The 20,767-nt window shown below is 60.6% G+C and overlaps 1 protein-coding gene across 1 annotated transcript; it reads right to left on the bottom strand.

Annotated features, from left to right (window-relative positions):
• Window position 1: 1 nt before the first annotated feature.
• Window positions 2–18,712, bottom strand: MMP15 (matrix metallopeptidase 15). The gene is made up of 10 exons (XM_044922052.1): window positions 18,258–18,712; window positions 7,831–7,979; window positions 7,017–7,145; window positions 5,425–5,732; window positions 4,908–5,069; window positions 3,647–3,900; window positions 3,136–3,274; window positions 2,076–2,226; window positions 1,873–1,988; window positions 2–697 (listed from the first exon to the last, which is right to left on the bottom strand). The coding sequence occupies exons 1-10, from the start codon at window positions 18,417–18,419 to the stop codon at window positions 246–248; spliced, it is 2,022 nt and encodes a 673-aa protein (XP_044777987.1). The 5' UTR covers window positions 18,420–18,712; the 3' UTR covers window positions 2–245.
• Window positions 18,713–20,767: the final 2,055 nt, after the last annotated feature.

The following is a 20,767-nucleotide window of genomic DNA, read 5'->3' as shown; positions in this document are numbered from 1 at the left end:
CCGCTGCTCCTGGTCAGCAAAGTAGAAACAAATACTCAATTAGTGTGCAAAAACAAAATAAAAAAACACAAACCACCAACAACAAAACCTGGGCATAAATAAACAACGGGGCGGGGCCGGCAGGGACGGCGGAGGGCCTGCAGGCCCCCCCAGGGGCTGAGGGAGCCCTGGAAGGCTGCGGGCTCGGTGCCCAGCAGCCCCGCCCCCGCAGCGCGGAGAGGGGCAGGAGGGCGGGGCGCGGCGCGTCAGACCCACTCCTGCAGGGAGCGCTTGCAGTAGAGGAGCGCGCGCGGCGCGCCCTTGCGCTGCATCCGCACCAGCGCGTAGCTGAGGCCCAGGACAGACAGGAGCAGCAGCAGCGGCGGCACCAGCACCAGCACCACGCTCACCGTCCGTGGCACGTCCTCCATCTGCACCACCACGCGGCTGCCCCCGTCCTCGCCTGTCCCCTCCCCGCCGCCCGCGCCGGCCTCACGGCCCTCCTCGCCCTCCTCGTCGTCCCCGCCCGCCCCGGGCTCTGCACCCCCGTCGGGGTTGAAGGGCGGACGGGCCACATCGGGCCATCGGGGTCCCGGCTCCACGTGCTCTTGGCAGCCCATGAAGTCCCGCAGGATGGATTTGGGGTAGCCCGGCTCCATCCGCAGGCGCTCGTTGTCGAACTTCCAGTACTTGGTGCCCTTGGGGAAGTTTGTGGAGGCTGCGGGGGGGGGGGGGGGGGCAAGCGGGGATGAGTGGTGTCAGGCCGCGCCCCACCCACCCGCCCGAGACCCTCAAAGAAGACCAGGACATGCTGAAGGCGCCCCGGCTTTAAAGTACCCCCCCTCCTCACTCGCTGGCCTGACTACTTTCAAATCTGCCCCCTCCCAACATACAGAAGCCAGACCGGGCTCAGAGACGGGCGGGTTTGGGTCAAGGGCCTGACTATGCTTCGGTGCTTCCTGGCTGGGCTGACATTGACCGGGGTGGGACCCGGAAGGGTCTTGCAGCCCGCTGTGTCCCAGGCTACAGTCAGGCGGCCCTGCTACCCTGTCCCAGGACTGGCTCCAGCCCACACCAGAGAGGCCAGTGTCTTGCTCAGGGCCACATAGCCAGCCTGCAGCTTGGGCTGGAACAGAGCCCAACGCTGCCTTGGACAAGCTCTGCGGCCTTGGGCACCTTGCCCACATGCCTTCAGCCCCAGGAAGGGTCAAGTCTGAACTGTGGGTGAGTCTATACTCTGCTGGACACAATGAGATCAGAGCGGCTGCAGAGTGATGCCATCATACACAGACACCATGTGACCTGCCTAAGCACCGGCAAAGCCAGCAGGGCCTCCCCTGAGCTCAAGAACCAGGAACCTGAGAACCAAGACTAATGGTTTTTCTTAAGGTCGCCGGAGACCCCGCTGGAGAAATAAAAGCCACAGCTCCCTGTTGCTCAGTTATAGTGACAGAGGTCAAGCTTCCTTTCCAGGTGGGAAAGTGGGCACCCTGGGAGGACCCTTGCCCCCCATTGACCTGAGCCAAGCTCACCCCCCTCAGGATTCAGGCTCCCAGTGGGCTGCCCAGGCCCCGCTGGACTCTGCAGGGAGCAAGGCCATCCCCAGTGCCAGCTCTGGACACAGGCAGACCTGGGTTGGACTCCTGACTCCCCAACTCCCTTGTGGTGGGACTTGGGGCCCTTTACTCAAACTCGCTGGTTCAGTTTGACTGTCTGTAAAAAGGGGGTGGAGACAATGCAGGAAAGATCAGGAGAGTCATGCTTTGGAAGCCCCTGGCCCAGGGCCTGACACAGTGTCCCCCATATCTGCCATCGCAATGCTGGGTGAATCCTGGGTGTGAAGGAGGGGGGATGGTGAGTGCTAGGCAGACTGCAGGGGGTTGGCCCTGGTACCTGCATCATTGCTCAAGAAGGCCCCTTTGGGAGAGGTAGGGATCCCTTGCCAGACACTAATGGGCTTGGGGTAGCCGGGGTCTCCACGCTGCGTCTCCTCATTGAAGCGCCAGTACCTGTGACCAAAAGCACCGGGCTGTGGGTTTTCTTTGGGTGGGGGGGTTGGACTGGGGCCTTCTCGCTTTGGGGTAGGGGGTGCTCACCTGTCCTCCTGGAAGAAGAAGGTGTGACCTGTGGGTTCCCACCAGATGGCCGTGTCGATGTGGTCATAGGGGATGCCCAGGCCATAGCTGGTCAGTGGCTGTGGGTAGCCAGGCTCCAGGTTCGCTTCTCGGAAGAGCCAGTAGCGGTCACCTTCAGGAGTGGGGGATGGGCGAGGACAGGCCTGGGGCTGAGGGGGCTGTGTGGGGAGGGGACTCGGGGAATGCGATCCTGGGCCCACAAATCCATTCACATCCATGGCCACACTCACACACACACACACACTCTCTCTCTCTCTCTCTTTCTCACCACACATACACACAATCATACCCCTACACATACCCAAGACAACGCACCATGCAACTCACTTGCATGTCACCCGCACTTGGCACTCATGGGCACCTGCGACATACTCACACACGTACAAGTCACTCACTCACACCTACACACACCACACAGTCACCCTATACATGGCCTGCATTACTGCGTGAACATCTGCCCGCCCCCATAAACAGTTCTTGTACAGAGAGAGGAAAGAGGGGGAGCCCTGCGTGGCCTCTGGGCCCGGGGGCTTTTAGCATGAGCTGAGGCCGGCAGGGGGCTGGGGACACAGCTAGTCCGTCGGCGGTTACTGCCCTTGAGGCCCTCCCAAGGGGGGTAAGGCCCCTGAGGGAGAGCTGGTGGTAGGGAGCTCCGTTGTCGCTGCTGGCAGAACCCAGAAATCCTGCCCGAGTGGGCTTGGGGGATCTGTTCTTATGAGGAGGGGCTGTGGAGGCACAAGAGGCCAGGAAGGAGGGAACTGATGCGGAGCCCCCACTTTGTGGAGGATGGACTCTCACCTCTAATAGGAGCAGCCTCTGGCCCTCAGGGGCTCGGGTGTCTCCTGGTTTCCGTCTACCTCCCCCACCCCTGCCTTGACTTGTCTCCCCCCACAGTGGACAACAGGATGACACATGCAACGTAGCCCTTTGCTCTCTTCCTCCCTCAGGCCCGCTGGGTCAGAGGCCAGGCCAGAGGCCAGGGCAGGAAGGCTGCCCAGGCCTCCCACCTGCCCCAACTTACCTTTAAAGAAGACAAAACGCCCATCTTGGCGCTCGTAGGCAGCACTGATGTCACTGGGCAGACCACGCCAGAAGTGCCCAATGGGCATGGGATAGTTGTCCAGGACACGGTTATGTCGAACCCGCCAGAACCAGCGGCCCTGGGGAAGGCGTGTGTGTGAGTGGGCAGAGCAAGCCTCCTCCTGGGAGAGGCATCTCCTTGATCCACCCCTTCCCAGGTCAGGGAGATCTGGAGAGGTAGCTCGGAAGGCCAGGGCGGCCCCGGGGAGGGAGCCCTGGGTGGGGCATAGGCCCCTGCAGGTCTATGTCACCCTGGTCAAGCCCCTTGTCCCTCAGGTTGGTTTCTTCTTGGTCTAGGGTCTGATGGCTCCCCATAGGCTGCTCAGTGAAGGAGGGGTGGGGTTGCCTGGGCAGCCAGGTGGGGAAAGGCTCCAGGGAGTGGGATGTGGGGCTTGCTCTCCTGCTCTGAGACGGGGCCAAGGGGCTAGGGGAGGCATGGGCAGGGACCAGACCTTGAACACGAACATCTCCCCACGCAGCATGGCTACTGTGTCAAAGTCCCCGTCGCAGATGTTGGGGCCATACTGGTCAGGCCGTTCCGTGGCTCGGGGCTGGGCTGGGGGGCCTGGCTTTGGGGGCCGCTCCGGCTTCCCACCTGGGGGTGGTGCCTGGGGGGGCCTGGGGGGCCGATGATCTGGCTGGCCTGGTCGCCGGGGAGTCACGGTGGGGAGAGGCCGGGTGGGCTGTGGCTGGCCATCCGGGGTGCCTGCAGAGTGGGGTGAGGGGAGTGGGAAGTCAGCAGGTAGCGCCAGAACCCAGCCAGGATGCCAGGTTCTCCTACTCAGAACCAGGGGACCCTGGGGCCCCCAGCCCGGAGGGACATTTGCCTCGGTGGTAGGCCTAGCCAGGTGCACGTCCCTGTTTGTCCATAGTAGACCCCTCCCCCATACCAGCTATCACCCTCAGGACCTCCATCCTCCTCCATACAGCCCCCTCCTCGACCTCCCCACACTGGACGTGGGTCACTGTGCCCCTGAGGCTGCCCCTGACTCCATGTTCCCTTGGGGACAGTCCCCTCAGGACACTAGCCTGCTTCAGTGGACCAGGAAGTAGGGACACATGCAGAGGAGAGAACACGGCCCTGTGACCTCTGCCGAGGGCCCATCTCATTGCCAGGTTGCCGGGGTGTCTGTAAGGGACTGTCTGCCATGTGCCCCGCAGGGCAGGTACCGCCAGCCCTAACAAGGGGCTCAGTGGGGCACGGGCATAGGCCCTGACCCACAGTACTGGTCCTCAGGAGACCTTACCACTGGAGGCCTTCTTGGGTGGGGCCTGAGTGGGGGGTACCACCTGCCTCAAAGCCACTGGGCAGTGATAAGCCAACAACACTCACTGGAGAGCCTGGGACAGGCTGGGGTTGGGAGCGAGAGTGGGAGGAACGGGGTCTGGGACCCCAGGGGCATTCCCAGTCTAATAATATTACCACTGACCCTGAGGAGGAAAGGAGGGGTCAGTGAGGGGCTTTGGGGACCCCAGCCTGGAGCCCCCATGAAGGCCCTGGGGGAGGGCCAGGCCCTAGAGTCGGTCAGCCCTGCGTGTGATTTCTAGCCCCATCAGTTACTCACTGAGTGATGTGGACAAGTCACTAATCCTCTCTGGACCCGTTTCCTCATCTACGAAACAGGGTTAGCGGTGCTACCTATGCGTCGTCGGGCTGGGAGTTGAGAGCCGGCGTGCAGAGCTCCCCCAGCCATACGCACGCTGCCCGCTCACCGTAGAGCTGCTGGATGCCCCGGAGGTCGTCCTCGGGCAGCTGGAAGGTGTCGGTGTCCATCCACTGGTAGAACGGCGCCATGATAGCACTGGGGTTGCTAGAGTGCTCCAGCCCTAGCGCGTGGCCCAGCTCATGCACTGCCACCAGGAAGAGGCTGTTCCCTGCGGTGGGGGCGGGCAGCACAGTCAGACCTGGCCTAGGACCCGGCCACCACAGGCCCTGTGGGCTGACGCTATCAGAGAGCTGGCCCTTCTGCCAATCTTAGGAGAGGCTGAGCTGCTCTTGACTGCTGGGCCTCAAGCTTCCCCACCTGGGAAATGGGTACGATGATCCCTTCCCTTCCCTACCACCCCTTAGAGATCCTGGGACGATAGACTGAGATGGAGGGTCAGTGCTCCAGAGAAATGCGCAAGGGAAGCTCTCCCCTCCCAACCCTGTAACTGCTGAACCGGCTCAGAGGGCAATGCCCAGGGCCGGCTGTGCCTCCCCTCCCCTGCCCTGGCCAGGTGTCCTCACCATGCAGGTCAGTGCTGGAGAAGGTCCAGGGCTCATCTGCATCGAAATGGGTATCCCCGCCCAGACCAGGGCCAGGGAAATAGGCGTGAGCCAGAAAGCCCCCCGTGCCATCAAATGGTGAGCTGTCGCCGTGGAAACCAGAGGCAAAGAGTACCATGATGTCAGCCTCCTTCTGCCGCCGCAGTCGGATGTCCTCGTAGGGCACCTCCTGGAAGATCAGGGGTGTGGCCTGCTCCCACACGCGGAAGGCCCTTCGCACCGCCTCCAGTGAGTGGTACCATCCCAGCTTCTCTGTGTAGTTCTGGATGCTGCAGGTGGGCAGGGAGACGAGTGAACCCAGGGCCTACTGGGTTCCACTGTCCACTGCTATCACCCACTGGGTGGGGGTGAAGACACATGGTCCCAAGAGACATGCCTAAGATCTGAGCTGGTTCACCGACAGTGCTCATCAATACCAACCATTAGTTTATTCTGATGTGAATCTGAGAAGGAGAACTAACACTTCAAACCCAGGAGTTCATGAGGATATCGCTAAATAAGGTTGCATGGCGCCCAATTAGCTTAAATAAGAAAACCATGAAGCAAATAAAAGAACAGGTGCTATGTAGCTAAGAGAAAGAACTAGACGGTTTGGAGACAAATGGCTGAGGTTTAGGAAACACTGGCCAAGCGGTTCTGATTATTGGACTGTAGGGTCAGGCTGTCCCGAGTTCAAGGCCGGGCTCTGACATGATTTACATGACCTTGGGCAAGCGACTTCATCTTTCTGTATTTCAGTTTCTGCATCTGTAAAATGGGAAAAGGAGAGTCCTGCTCTCATCTTGGGGAGCTGGGAGGATGACGTGAATGAGCTCATGGAGAACACGGGCCCCGAGTCTGCACGTGATAAAGGCAGGAGGAGGCCTGGTATTACCCACATAAATCAGATTAAGCTTCTGTGTGCTGGACAGATCTCCTCCATTAAAAGCTGGTTAGGCCATGACTTTGCTCTGGGGGCCTGGGGTCTAAGTGGCCACAGGAGCCGCTCTTCCTCGGGAGATGAGCTGCGGGTGGGGCCGTGGCTGGACTAAAACAGGAAGGGGATTCCTTGGGGACTGCCACGTGGCTGGGCGGCAGAGGGGGGGATTCTTGCCAAAGGAGGAGGGTGCCTGGACCAGGGTTTTTGCAGGGGACTTGCTGTCTGCCCACTTGACAGATGCCTGGATTCCAACACCTTGCCCCCCCCCCCACCCCTTAGATGCCTGAAGCCCCGTGTGCCAGGCACTGCGGAGGCCCCCATCTGTGCGGCCAGCCCCCCAGCTGCTGGCGGGTGGGGCAGGGAGCCGGGAGGGAAGGAGGACAGAGCGGAAGCAGCTCCAAGGGTCCTGACCTTCGCTGGGGGAAGACTGCCTAGGATATGCGGCTGATCTTGTCAGCGTGGGAGCGGGTCGGACGGTCTATGCTGGGCACCCTGGGGTGGGCTTCTGGGAAAGGAAGCCTTCCAGACAAGCCCTCTGGGAAGCCTGAGGCCTCGGCCCAGGTGGGGAGGGGAGCAGGCAGTGTCCGGCCGATGCCGTGGGAGGGCTACTGCCCTGGACAGCCGAGGTCCCTACCTGAAGGTCAGCTGGTAGCTGCTCCACCTCCTCCCCGTGAGGGCATAGCGTTTCCGCCGCCGTCGCAGGTTGGCTTTCACACGCACCCCAAACTGGTCTGGCACCCCGCAGCGGGGTCGCTTCATCCACCTGCATCACGGGCACAGAGCGTTAAGCCCAGACCCTCCCTCCTGATGCCTGCCTGCTTTGGCTCTGCCTCTTCCAGGCAGTCCACCTTCTTCCATCCTTTTGCCTTTGGCCTCCAGCTGCCCTTTGTATGGGTGTCATGGGGGTGGGACTCTCTCTGCCCTTCAGTTTCCTCATCAGAGAAACAGGCACGTTGACTCAGACCGGAAGACCGAGTGCCCAGCAGGGGCTCCACGAAGGTGAGCCCCCTTTCACCGGTATCACCCAGGAATGGGAGAGTTACTCCTGAGGCCCTCCGTCCGTGATACGTTATGCTCAGCGCGTGCTCAAGGATGCAATTTTGGGTCCCGTCACCTCGGTCAGACTCAGCGCGGCACCAAATGTCCCAGCCAGGGCCCAGGGCCCGCGTGCTGCTTCCCCCCATCCCCCGTGCCTGTGGCAGACATCACTAATCAATCCCATGCTCCTTGCTGCCCAGCCCGATTCGCCTCAGGAGCTTCCGCGACACAAAGCTTCAGGCCGCCTCTCCCAGCCAGTGAGAACGAGCACAGGGAAGACCCAGCCATCTGCCATTTCTTATCTAAGCCTCTCTGTTCTGGAAACTCCACCTGCCAAACCCCTGTCAGAGCAGGCCAGAAGGAGGGCAGGTGCCACTGGGGCCTGGGAAGGGCCCGACGGAGGGACTCACGCCTTGGTTTCTTCGTCGAGCACGCCCGTGACGGGAATCCCATAGAAGCGCTGCATCTCGGCCAGGGCTGAGGCCAGGATCTGGGCGGAGCGCATGGTGGACATGTGACGGCTCGGCTGGGGCAGGTAGCCGTAGAGCCTCAGCCAGTTCTGCAAAGGAGAGGCCACCCCTGCCTCAGCATGACTGGCGCCGCTACCTCTGAACACATGCAGCCTGCACCCGACGACCGCCTGCCACGGCCACCATCGCCCTGCCAGGGCTGCCACCCCCTCCTGCTGCTGGTGACCGTGTGAGCCTTCGTACTGCTCTCCCCGTGTCCACTCCTGCGGTCTGTTCTCACACAAGAGCCAGAACAAAAGGCCTTTACAAGTCAGGTCTGGTCAATCTTCTGCTTCTGCTTAGAATCCTCCAAAGACTTCCCAGCTCAGAGAAAAAGCCAGTTCTTACAGGAGCTGCCAGGCCCTCCTTACCTGCCCCCTGCCTCAGCCCTCAGCCCTCACTCCTACCTGCCTCCCCGATGGTCACATTCCTGCCTCAGGGCCTTTGCACTTGCTGTTCCTGCTGCCCAAATACTCTCTCTCAGGCATCTGTATGCCTCCCACCCCCATTTTCCTCAGTCTCTGCTTTTACCTCACCTTGTTGGAGGGGTCTTCTCTGACAACACAATGTTAAAAGAAGACCCCCATGTGCATACTCTGCATTCTCTCTTGTCCTTCCCTGTACTTGTCATCTAACACATTATATATTTCACTTTGCTGTTTATTGTTTGTCTTCCCCCATTAGGATGGGAACTGTGTCCGTGAGGACAGTCCACAGTAGCTGTCCTTATTATTATACTGGCCGCTCCAGGGCGGGCCCCCTACCATTCCTGGCAGACTGCTGGGGACCCTGAAGGGTTCAGAACCTCTTGAGGTCTCACCAAGTAGGAAAACCAGCCCCTTGGTGCTGCTCCCCTGCAGACTGTAAGCCTCTCGGAAGAAGAGCAGATGGATTAGGGCAGCCCACCCAGGCCCAATAGGGTGGGACAGGAGACCTGAAGTTCAGTCCCTGCTTTGCCACAAACGCTTTGTTCTCCCCGGGCCTGAGTTTTCTCAGGGAACAATTGGGCAGCCCTGGGAAAAGTGGCTGGCACACAATGGGGGTGCTGTCCCCTTCCAGAGCTTGCTGGGCAAGTCTCCTCCTCCATCTATCCATCTGTCCATGCATCCACCGCCCCCCCCACCTCCTGCCAAGTGTTTCTGTGGCGCCCTCTCCGTGCCAGACGCCGTACCAGCTGGAGGCTGTGGAGGACCGCGGGAGAGGTGTGCTGACCTCCAGGGGCTTCCAGGCTCCCTGGGGAGACCAGGTGTTCCCGCAGAGGGAGGGCTTCACGCCTGCGAGTCTGCGAGCAGACATGACTGTCACAGTCGCAACTGGAGGATGGGATCCCCGATGAGCCAAGCTGAATTGTGCTAAGAATCCATCCTGGCTGTGACAGCATGGTGACAGCCACGCGAGGCTGCTGGTGAGCACAGAGGCCGGGGACTGCTATGGGCTCTGGCCACATGGAAGTGTCCTTTGTACCTTTCCTGTTCCACCCTGGGTCTCTGGGGGCCCCCCAGGGTGAGGGCACCTGAGGCCTGCTCTCTGGGAGGCTCTGGAAGGTTAAGGCTGCACATCAAAGTCCCATAAGGCAGGGTGATGGCCAGATATGGTGGTTGCTGTGGACCAACAGCCCTGTGTCAGCTGGCCAGGGCCACGCCCATGTCTGTTTGCCACCAGCGTCACATCCAAGTCCTCAAGGACTTGCTCCCTGAGTGCCACCTGCCAGCCCCCCGGCATGGCTGGGTGGCCCACCCAGCCGGCTCAGCGGTGCCCAGGTGGCCGCTGGAGGGATGCTGAGCAAAAGAGGGTGACATGGACAGGTGCCCGGCCGTAGCTTCCAGGCCTCTCAGGCCCTGGGAAACAGCCATCAGCTCTGGTGACAGAGCTGGGGACAGATTCTGGCCCAGCCACTTCTGAGGTGTGGCTGCATGCCTCCTGTGTTTTAGGCTGTCGTCAGACTAAAGACCGCCAAGTTTTTATTTATTTCCAGGTGCACAAGTTAGTGCTGTTAAAAAAAAAAAATCAAACATCTACTCATCAAGTGCTGTATTTACTGAAAACCATGTCAGGCCGAAAAGGAGGCAGGAGAGGACCCCAGAGCCCCGGCCATTCAGAGGGAAGCTTCTGTCGCCGAGCAGCTCCCCTGCCCTGGGACGGTGGCTGGAGCAGCGGAGCTGGGGCCGCCGGAGGGGTCAGCAGGCCGGCTGGCCCGGGGCACTGCCCTCCAGGAGGCACTGGGGAGGAACTTGCAGAGGTAAAAAAAAAAAAAAGCCCACTTACGGGGCGGGCCAGACCAGGACCTGCCTCATCGCACAGGTTTCTTTCTTTCTTTTTTTTTTTTTTAAGATTTTATTTATTTATTTGACAGAGAGACACAGAGAGAGAGGGAACACAAGCAGGGGGAGTGGGAGAGAGAGAAGCAGGCTTCCCGTTAGCAGGGAGCCCGATGCGGGGCTCGATCCCAGGATCCTGGGATCGTGACCTGAGCCGAAGGCAGACGCTTAACGACTGAGCCACCCAGGCGCCCCTCGCACAGCTTTCTGTGAGGATTCGATGGGGGGTCCTCACCACTGCATGGCAATGTGCCGTGTAGGGAAAGGTGCTCAGTAAATGTATTATTAATGACAAAGGCCTGTCTGGTTGTCCCTGGAACGGCAGCCTTTTGCCTCTCTCGAGAGAGTTGAAGGGTTTGGTCTCCCACAGGGCCTTAGCGCCAGGTGGCCTCAGGTGAGGGCAAAGCAGCAGGGGGAGGCCCTGAGGCACCCCCCCCCCCCCCGCCCAACTGACCCTCCATGCCCCTCTGGCCCAGGGCTCCTTCCCTGTTCTTCCCAAGCACGGGAAACCTCTCCTGAGGCTCTGTGTGTATGGGAGGGGCAGGGTGGGAAGTCCACTGCCCGTAATGGGCAGTTTCCCAAAGAAGCCGGGGCAGACACAGAAGGCAAGGCGGAGATGCGAGGCCAGCTCTGACAGTGAGAGGGGGTGGCGGGAGAGGTGGAGCTGCCTGCTGACAGAGGAGGGCGCCTCTACATCACCTATTTGCATAAGGTAAAAATATCTCAGGGAGCGCAATCACAGGCCACCAAGGGGCTGATTAGTGGTGTCTGCAGTGACAGGGGGAGGCTCAGGCTGGGGCCCTGGGGAGGGAAAGGGAGGGGAGCTGGGCCTCTCTGCAGTAAAGAGCTCCAGAGCCCAGCAGGGCCGACGGGGATGAGAGGCCCTTCACTCCTGGGGGCAGCTCAGGGGCTGCCAGGAAGGTCCCATGGGTGCCTGTGGACCCTCCTTCCCACAGACAAGCACCGTTGGGGTCTTAGGGAGGCCAAGAGCTTCCATCTCAGCATCAGCCAAGCCTTGAGCCCTCAGTCTTCTGGTGACCAATGCCCTTGGCCACGGCCAGGATGAGAAGCCAGGCCGGGGAGCAATGGCATGTGAGGGAGGAGAGCAGATACGCGGCCTGGGCCGAGCAGCCGAGCCCCAGAGCAAGGGCGGAGAAGCTGCCGGAGCCTGCCTGACTCTGGCAAACTTGTGCTCAGGGCTGACTGCCAAGTGCCCATGAGTCTACAACACCCGTAGGGCTGTGTGGGCTTTTCCTGTCCCGTGTGTCTGGGAGGATGTTTCTCTCCACCCTACTGCTGGACTGAGTGTGACAAACCCAGAAGGTGAGGACGTGGAGGGAAAAGAGCATGGGATTGGGGTGCACAGGTGTGTGACAGGGGCTGCTTGTACCCCTAAAGTCCCAGCTTGCTGACATGCTCTGCTGCCATGGGCCAAAAGGGGGTCGTGATTCCCAAGGTCATGACCAACCTCCTAGTCTCAAACTTGAGGAGGAGCTCCTGCTCCTATTGGTGACTGTAAAGTCTGTCCTTTACAAAAGTAGCCTCCTTTTCTTCCTTGTTACCTAGAGTCCCATAGGTGGGGTAATGCTAAGCAGGTGAAACTTTGTTTCTCAGGTGGGGAAACTGAGGCACAGATGGGTCAGGAAGCAGCAAAGTAGGGAGGAGCTCCTCTATGAGAGCCACTGTCCAGGGGGAGGCAGGGAAGGTTGAAAAGAGCTCTACGGCCCATGCAGAGAGAACCTACTCACCCGGCTTCTTCCAGCCATTTCTTTCCTGAGCTCTAGGCCCCATCCCATAAGTATGTATAGATGTGGGGCACCTGGGTGGCTCGGTAGGTTAAGCGGCTGCTTTCAGCTCAGGTCATGATCTCAAGGTCCTGGGATCGAGCCCCGGGCGTCAGGCTCCCTGCTCAGTCGGGAGTCTGCTTCTCCCTCTGCCTCTGCCCCTCCCCCTGCTCATGGTTTCTCTCAAATAAGTAAATAAAATCTAAAAAAAAAAAAAAGTATGTATAAATGCTTCAGGTGAGTGGCTAACCCCAGGTAAGGAAACGTGGGGCCATCAGGAGTCTGAGGAGAGATTCCTGGCCCCCCGGCCCCTGGGAGAGGCCAGGAACACGGTAGCAGAAGGCTGAGAACCTGCCGCGGGCCGGGCAGTTTACCCTCATCCCATTCAACGCTCACAAGTACCCCGTCCCCATTATACAGACAGTGAGGTTCAGAGAGGGCGAGTGGCCCACCCAGGGTCACACAGCTGTCTGGCTAGAACTGGAGCCTACAAGCAGTGCTCCTGGCCCAGGCCGCTTGTGAAGTAGCACCAGCTCCCGAGGAGCAGAGCCAGCACAGCACTGGGGGAGGGCATCTAGTCCTCCCCACACCCCACCTCTCTGGCTGGGTCTGGGCGCTGGGCCGCGTCAGCAGGGCTGCCCCCCCAGAACTGCTGAGACAATGCCAAGGCAGGCCCACGGGGAGGGTATGTCTGAGAAGGAGCTGCGGATCGATACTGTGCATGAAGCGGCTGTGGGGGCGGGGGGAGGGGAGCACGCCTGCTGCCACCACAGCCAGCTCCCCAGCTGCCGGCCTCAGAGTGCTGGGTCTGCTCCCACCGCCTTATCGGACCCAGCTCTCTGCAGTCCAAGCACGCCCTGGCAGGGTTGCCGGTCAGGCATAAAAGGCATCTGGTCAGGGCTGCCGGTGACGGACCCGGACCTTCCATGGTGTGAAGTCCCTGTCGTGCTGTCTCCCTTACTCTGTATCTTGGTCTGTGGGCTCTTGGGAGCAGGCCAAGGCCTTGCCTGCCTCTGCACTCCCAGTCTTGGCCGGCACAGAGCCGGTGCCGAAAGAGCTTAGTAATCCTGGGAAGCCACAGACCCTGCAGATGCAGAGCATGCACCCCGGGGCCACTGGGCCCACCCTCTCCAGGGGATCTGAGCCAGGAGCCCATTCACCAGCGAGGTGACCCAACCCAGCCCTAGACTCATCCAGCCTCAGTCTGCAGAAGACCTCAAGGCCGTCGAATCCAGCTACCTCACTGAAGCCTCTATGGACCATAGCAGGGCCCAGGACTCTTGCAGCCTGCACCCCTGCAGAGATGGGGTGCCCACTGCCACCAAGGTAGCCCATTCTGTCTTTGGGCATCAATGACTGTCGGAAAGCTGCTCCTCAGGCTGAGCAGAAACCTGCCTCCCAGGGACACCTGCCCCTGGGTCCCGACTGCTTGTCTGCCAAACAGGCCTTCGAGTGATGGAGGGGGGCTAATTAAGCTTCTTTGAGCCCCCTGTTCCTTCCTTGCAAAGCAGAGGCAGGATTATCACTCCCTTCCCACCACACAGGGATGACAGCACAGATGACCTAGATCAAGGCCAGTGAGGAGAGGGGGCACCAAGCCAGGCCCCCTGTCCTTGGTGGATCCTTTACCTTTCGAGGCAGCACGGTCCATATTTTAGCAGTTCCAGAAGAACACACTTGCTTATTTGGGGCTCAAGCTGCCCTCCCCGACTATGTTACAGTTGCAGCTGGGGAAGGGGCTCTGGGTGGCAGGGGGAGTAGGAGGGGTGGGGGATGTCCAGCCAGGGAAGCAGGAAGGAGGTGGTTGCCTGAGTTCCTGGGTTTCTTTACCCTGCCCCCTACCAGCCTGCTCCTGCAATCCTTGACCTGGAGGGGAAAACAGATGGGTCCTTTGGCCAGTGGGGCGGGGTGAAAGTGTCCTGTTTGCTAGTGGTTTGGGGGCTGGCTGAGAGCCAGGCCTTGAGGCCTCACCTGGAAACTCTCCTGTAGGCGTTATCATTGCTGATAGGGCTACTCACGGGGCAAAGCCTGGGTGGCTGGATAGGTTGGGGGATGGCCGAGGGCAGCTCTGCCCCACCCCTACAACCTCCTTCCTGCCTGGCTCCAGCCCCGCAGGCTCCCCACAGGATGGCACCCTGCAGCCTTTTGCCCAGCATGCAACAGCAAATGCTACTTGCTGCTCATTGTCACTGTGCTTGGCCACCATTTGCAGGCGCTTCCTGTGTACCCAGTGCCATGCTCCAAAATGCTCAACGTGAAGCTGGGCTCTCACCCCTCCAGGGCGGCAGTCAGTCCTGGGAGGACAAGGTAGTTCTCAGGGCTAAGGGCCAGCCCTGGAAAGCTGCTCCACACCCTGGCCTCCCGGCTCTGGCAGCTCGACCATCGGATGGCAGTAGGATGGGAAGCATCTCTACAGGCTGGATGATGGCTGGCACCTAGGTCCTCATCTGTCTGTCCAGCTGTCAGAGATTGAGTTGGGTCTTCTTGCTTATTACCTGCTGTTCCCACCAGGGCCGTAGGATCTGGTAAGAGGCGCCCTTCTTTGTCTCTCTGATCCAAGCCCAGCTTGTGTACCTATGCTCTTCTTGCCTGGGGATGCAGCATCTGGGCTACCTCCCCCAAAGGGCCCAGTCACATTCATCTGTGGGGTCCTGCCAGGACCTTGTGTGGTGGGCAGACAGCCCCCGACCCCTCTCTGCTTCTGCTGCCTCAGAGACCACATCTCCAGGTCGGAAAGCAGAGCTGGCCATGGGGCTCGGCCCCCGCCTGAGTGGCCGGCTGTGTGAGCCACATCAACCTTGGGATGACATGGAAGATGCCAAATGTCTTAAGTCTGTCCGGGCCGCAGTAACAAAAATACCATAAACTGGGCAGCTTATAACATGCGTTGCACAGAGTTCTGGAGGCCCCGGCTGTCCAAGATGAGGGTGGCAGCACGGCTGGGTTCTGGGGAGGGCTCTCTTCTGGGGTGCAGACTACCTACTTCTTGCTGTGCCCTCACATGGCGGAAGGGGCAAGGGAGCTTTCTCGGGCAGCTTTTGTAAGGGCACCAATCTCATTCAAGAGGGCTCCATCCTCATGACCTAATCACCTCTCAAAGGCCCACCTCCTAATACCATTGCCTCGGGAGTCAGGTTTCAACCTATGAATTTGGGGGAGTATGCCAAATTCAGTCTTATAATCCGAGGTGGGGGGCAGTGGTGACCACAGCAACCCCCACAGCTGGCCTCAGGCAGAAGTCAAAATCCCAGCTGGGCAGAGGTGAGGATAGCAGGGAGCATCTGGTCAAGGCCCCAAGGGGCCGGAACCGAGCGCTCGGCAGGGCGGGGCTCTCCCAGGGCTGCGGTGTTACCATTCTGAGTTGGCCTCAGAGCGCACAGGCCATGAGTGCTGGGGGGTCTGGAGAAAGTCTCCTGTGGGGGATCTGGGTGTGTTTCTGGGTCGTTTCTTCTGCTCCTCGGGGTGGGACAAGGGAAGGCGTTTTCATCCAGGGGTCAGAATGGGCAGGTCAGGCAGATAGGCTGTTCAAACAAGCACACGCCTCTGGGCTGTTCTCTGCGTGGAGGCAGCTGACCGCCTGGAGCTTGGACCTTGGGGCAGCCCCAGCACTGGGACCTGGCGGAGGACTGAGTGGGAAGGGCAGGGCCCAATGGGACACCAGGTCCCTGGCCGCGCCAATCAGCCCAGTTCTCTCTGGGTTTTGAAACAGACGATGGAGAGGAGTGGTCTGTGAGTAGAGAAGAGAATGAAAAGTGGAGCGAAGGCGAAACTTCTGCAGGTTCCGGGTGACCTGATTCCTTAGTCCGGTGAAACTGTTCTGGGAGGAGGAAGAGGGAAGGGAGAGGGGCTGGCCTTGACTCAGTTGTCAGGCCACTCAGAGAAGGTCCCAGCCATGGCCCGACTGGGTCTTAAGTCTGGAGCTACAGGGGTTCTGGGGTGAGGGCCAGGCCTAGGGGTCTCTGATGCTGGTCCTTGGCTAGCACGGGCCTGGGGACAGTTCTCCCATGGCCTCCTGGCTGGTTGCTAAAGCTGTTTGACTTTTTGGGCCCAAATATGGACAGACTTGACAGACTCCAAAGAACAGCCTGTGCCCCAAAGCCAACTGTAGTTGCTGGGATAGTCCACCTGTCTCTACCCCTCTGTCTACCTTGGCTTCCAACATCAAGGGTCCTCTACCTTCCAGAGTCTCCTCCAGCAATGCCCCAACCCAGGATTTCCCCCAGGAGACAGCCTGCAGGCCAGTCACAAATCTCCAGCCAGAGCCACCACAGGCTTAGGGCCCTGGTCTGTGGGTACTCAGGGCTGATGGTGCAGGCCCTGGGCTATGGGTACTCCCTCAGCTGGGAGAGGAGGGGAGTGATGGAGGAGCAGAAGCAAAGGAAAGAGAGTAAAGCCCCTCCAACTATAGGTCCCAGCGCCCCATCCATCCAGGATGCCAATTCACAGGCATGGCCACCAAATTCCAGCTTGATCCATAATTGCTTCCTGTGCAGAGATGCCATTCTTTTTTTTTTTTAATAAAGATTTTATTTATTTGAGAGACAGAACGAGAGAGAGCACAAGCATAAAGGGGGGCGGTCAGAGGGAGAAGCAGACTCCCTGCTCAGCTGGGAGTCTGATAAGGATGCGATCCTGTGACTCCAGGATCATCACCTGAGCCGAAGGCCTTCACTTAACCAACTGAGTCACCCAGGTGCCCACAGAGATGCCATTCTTAAATAGATTGTAAACTCCTCAAGGGTGGGTCTATGACTTGCAGTCCTTGGCTCCTCCTCTCCAGAGTAGCAGGTGGGCCTAATAAGCACTCTCTACCCAGTACCTGGATAGGAGTCCCCACCAGCAGGAGCTCCCTATAAGCCCCTGCCTGACCGCCGGTGTGAAATGAGGGGGCAGCTGGACTGGGCTCCCACTCCACCTCCTGCCATGGCCTGGCTCCCGCAGCTTTCCCTGGCCAGGCCAGGGAGGGAGGGCAGAGCAGGTGGGGAACTGGCTGGGAGGTGTAACTTGAGCCGGGAGGAATTCCCTGCCCTTCCTCCATGCTTTTATTAAAGTAGGGCGGGGAAGGACAGGCTTCCATCGGAAAAATCTCCCAGGCTGCCGGGGGAGGTGGGGAAGCCGCCGGGGGGCTGGGAGGGAGCACCGGCCCGGCTGCAAATAGAAGGCACTCAGGCCCACAGCCCGGGCTGCGGGAGGCTCCAGGCCGGCCCAAGGGCACCGAGGCCCGAGCCTACCGGGGTTGGCACAGAGGCGCGTCTCTCCTCCCCACCCCCTCACTCCTGCCCAGTCCCACCCCTCTCCTAGTCCGGGGCAGGGAGTCGGGTCTTAGAAGTCTGGACAGAAGGGACCCAGCTTTTACTGGGGCAACGAAGCTAGCGTCCTCACTGTCCGTGCTCGGGAGGACCGCGCTGGGCGACCCCGTGGGAGGCGGCGTGTGGTGGGGGGGTTGCTGGTTGGACCCCACTCTGCGCCCAGGAGGCCGCGCCTGGTCACTAGCGGGACCGATTCGGAGACGGGGCTCCGGAGGGACGTCAGGCGGGCTCCTGATAACACGTTCGGAGTGTGCTCTCTCCGACCCAGGCCTCGCGTAGGGGCGCTAGTGGAAGAAAGCGCCGGGGGGAGACAGGATCTTTCTCGGACCCACCTGGCCATGGGGCGGCTTCCGCGCAAGAGCCCAAGGAAGTCGCCAAAGCGCCCCGCAACCCGAGACTGCTCTCTCGGAGGTTCGCACCCCTTCCCCCGCTCCCGGCCCGCCGCGCGCGGCTCGCTGTCACCCAGACCAGAGGCTACCGAGGCGGGAGAGCTGCCCGCTCCGCCCGTGGTCCCCCCAGGGCAGCCCCCTCCCCACTCGCTGAGAACGTCACGGCGCGCCCGCAGGACTCTCGAGGAATCAGCCGCGCGGGGAGAGGGAAGGAGGGGAGCGAGGGCTGGGGGCAGCAGAAGCGACTCCCGGGACCCGGGCTGGGGCGGATCAGTGACCGGAGCAGGGCCGTAGGGGTCGAGTGGGCGCGAGTCCTACACCCTCCAGGATTTGGGATGAGGTGCGCCGCAGAGGGCGAGCTGGGGAGGGGCAGCTAGGTGGCCCCTTTCTTCCCTGCCCCCCATCTCTAGGACGGGGGCTCGTCTCCGCGCCCTCCACCCCTCGCCCCAGGCCGCGGGCGTGGCTCCCTCCCGCCCCCCACCCCCAAGCCCCCAGCCCGCCGCGGAGGAGCCGGGCGGGGGTCCTTACCTCGGCTTTGACTTCTGCGTCCTCCGCCGCCGCGCCGCGGCCCAGGAAGCCCAGAAGCACCAGGAGCAGCGGCAGCAGTCGCGGCCGCGCCGCCGCCTCCCGGCCGCCGAGGAGTCTGCCCGCCCCGCCGGGCCGTCCGGGCGCGCTCGGGTCGCTGCCCATGCTCTCGGCGCCTAGCCCGGCCGGGCGCGCTACACGCAGGGCTCGCCCGCTGGCCGGCGCCGGGGCCCCGCACGCGGCTCGGAAACTTGCGACGCTCCCTGGCTCCCCGCCGGGCGGGCGCGCGGCAGACCTCTCGGTCCTTGTCCCCGCCCGAGCCGCTTAGGTCCCCTCGGCAAATTCCCACGCCCGAGGAGAAGCCGGCAGGGCAGGTCCGGGCGCGCGGAGCCGGCCCGCGGGGGGGAGGTGGCCGGCCGGAGCCGCCCGCCGCGGGGTCTCGCAGCCTCGGCGCCCGGGGCCCGGCTCCCGAAAGCTAGCGCAACTCCTGAGCCTTTGTCTGGCTCAGCGCTCCGGCCGCCCGGTCCCGCGGCGCCCCCTGCGCGCCCAGCTCCCTCTGTCCATGCCCGGGGCCGGGTGCTGCCCAGAGCGCGCACCTCCCGCCCGGGGACTCTGCTCGCCCCGCGCCCGCCCGGGCCCGGGTCCCCGCGCAGTCCCGGGAGGAGGCGCAGGGAGCCGGTCGGAGCGAGTGAGCGAGCCAGGGAGCCGGCGCCCGACGTCCCCCGCGAGTTCGGCGCAGCTCGGGGAGCTCCCAGCCCTCCTCCCCGCGCGCCGCTCTTAAAGGGCCAGTGCTCGCTCTGCGCGCCGGCCCGGGCGGGGGCCAGCGGCGGTACCTCAGCCGGAGGGCTTCTCGGTAGCAGGTGCCGGCGTTTCCTTCCGACTGAGCGGCCCTTTTACTCTTCCCAGGAGGAGGGCATCCTTGCCAGCTCGCCCCCGTCACTCCCACGGTGCTTGTGGAGAGAAGGTTTGACACCCGCCCCTTCCTAGCAACCCCCTAGAGAGGGAGGGAACAAGGAGGAAGAAAGACTCTTCTTTCTCCCACCTGGGGGGTGTGTAGGGATACTAAGGCGGCGGAGGGCAGGAAGGGAAGCTGAGGGAATAGGGAGGGACCCAAGTGTCCTGTCTTAGGGGAAAAAAAGATAAAAATCTAGCGGCTTGTTGGCCCCAGGGGCCTTTTCCAAAGCGTTGGGATGTCACTGGTCCTTGAGTGACCCTCCTCAGTTGCCCAGTGAGTTTGGGCACCTTGCACGGGCAAGAGCACAGGTTTCAGAGGGAGGCAGTTGCACTTTTTTGCCACTTACCTGCCGCCTCCAGTATGCTTCTGCTGTCTCCACACTTTGGCTGTCCAAGCAGAGGACATTGTTTTGTGCAAGTGAAATGTAACAGTGCAGTTCCACAAGGTGATGGGCCAGTGGGCAAAACTTCCACAGAGCTGAGCTGAAAGTGCTAGATTTAACCCTATTGCAGGAGCAGCTTAAGATCCCTCTGTGTGGATGCAGACGGCCTGGGGTGGTGGTGGGGGGGCGGTCTAAAGTCCGCAGAGGCTGTGAATCCAGATGGACAGCAGTCCTGGCCCCACAGACTGGCCCTAGGGTTGCAAGGTGAAGACCCGGTGGGGAGGGCAGGAGGGTGGAGACCTTTCCTTTCCTCTGCCACTTCCCAGCACTGGGAATGGGAACTTTCCCTACCTGAGGGCAGTTTCTCTAGAGTAAGCCCTGGGGTGGCCAAGCCCGCCTCACCTCCTGGAAGTCACCAGAGATCTGGCTGAGCTTGGAAATGGCATGTTCAGAGACCTGGCAGGTAAGGAAAAAGACCACTGAAAAAGAAAACAGAAGTTAGACTTTATTCAAAAAAACTATTGCAGTAGGGGAAGACAGATTCCACTATAGAACTGGACCCAATTCCAAATACGACCTGAACAGGGGTGATTTATAGCCAAGAAGCAAGTGGAGTGGGAGGTGGGGATGGGGGGGGGGCGTTCTGGCTGAAGGTGGACCAGGGAGATCAGATATCACCTGTGGGGGTTGGGGGTTGTAGGGATGCCTAGCGTGATAAGATCTCAGGGTGGGAAATTCTGAATAAACTGATTTAGCAGGATTCTTATTAAACTGGATTCTAGAAGGAAGTACACAGAAGGGCCTCCTTGGGGAGAAGGTTCAGGGGGATCCTGACTAAAGTTTGGTCAAGGAAAGAATCTTTGCCAGTCTCCCCCCTTGCTCAAGTGAAGAAAAGAAATTCTTCTTTCCTCTGAACAACATAAGTCTATTCCTTATGTGGTTGGTGACAATAGATAATTGCTGTTCTGTACGACACACAAGACCTTTAATGAGAGTAATACCTTGAAGAAAAGTAGATGAACACTTAGAGATGGAATCAATATGTGTACCCAACTTCACAGACCTTCAGAGATCTACCAAAAGTCCCGGGACCTGTTATCCTTCCTTGGCGGTGTGAGTTAGAATGGCAGTGAAATGTTTTCTTCATTCACCTCTCGAACCTTCCTGGTTATGGCA

The sequence above is a fragment of the Neomonachus schauinslandi genome, chromosome 16, assembly GCF_002201575.2.
Source record: "Neomonachus schauinslandi chromosome 16, ASM220157v2, whole genome shotgun sequence".
Classification (NCBI taxonomy): domain Eukaryota; kingdom Metazoa; phylum Chordata; class Mammalia; order Carnivora; family Phocidae; genus Neomonachus; species Neomonachus schauinslandi.
This window is presented reverse-complemented; position numbering and strand designations above follow the sequence as displayed.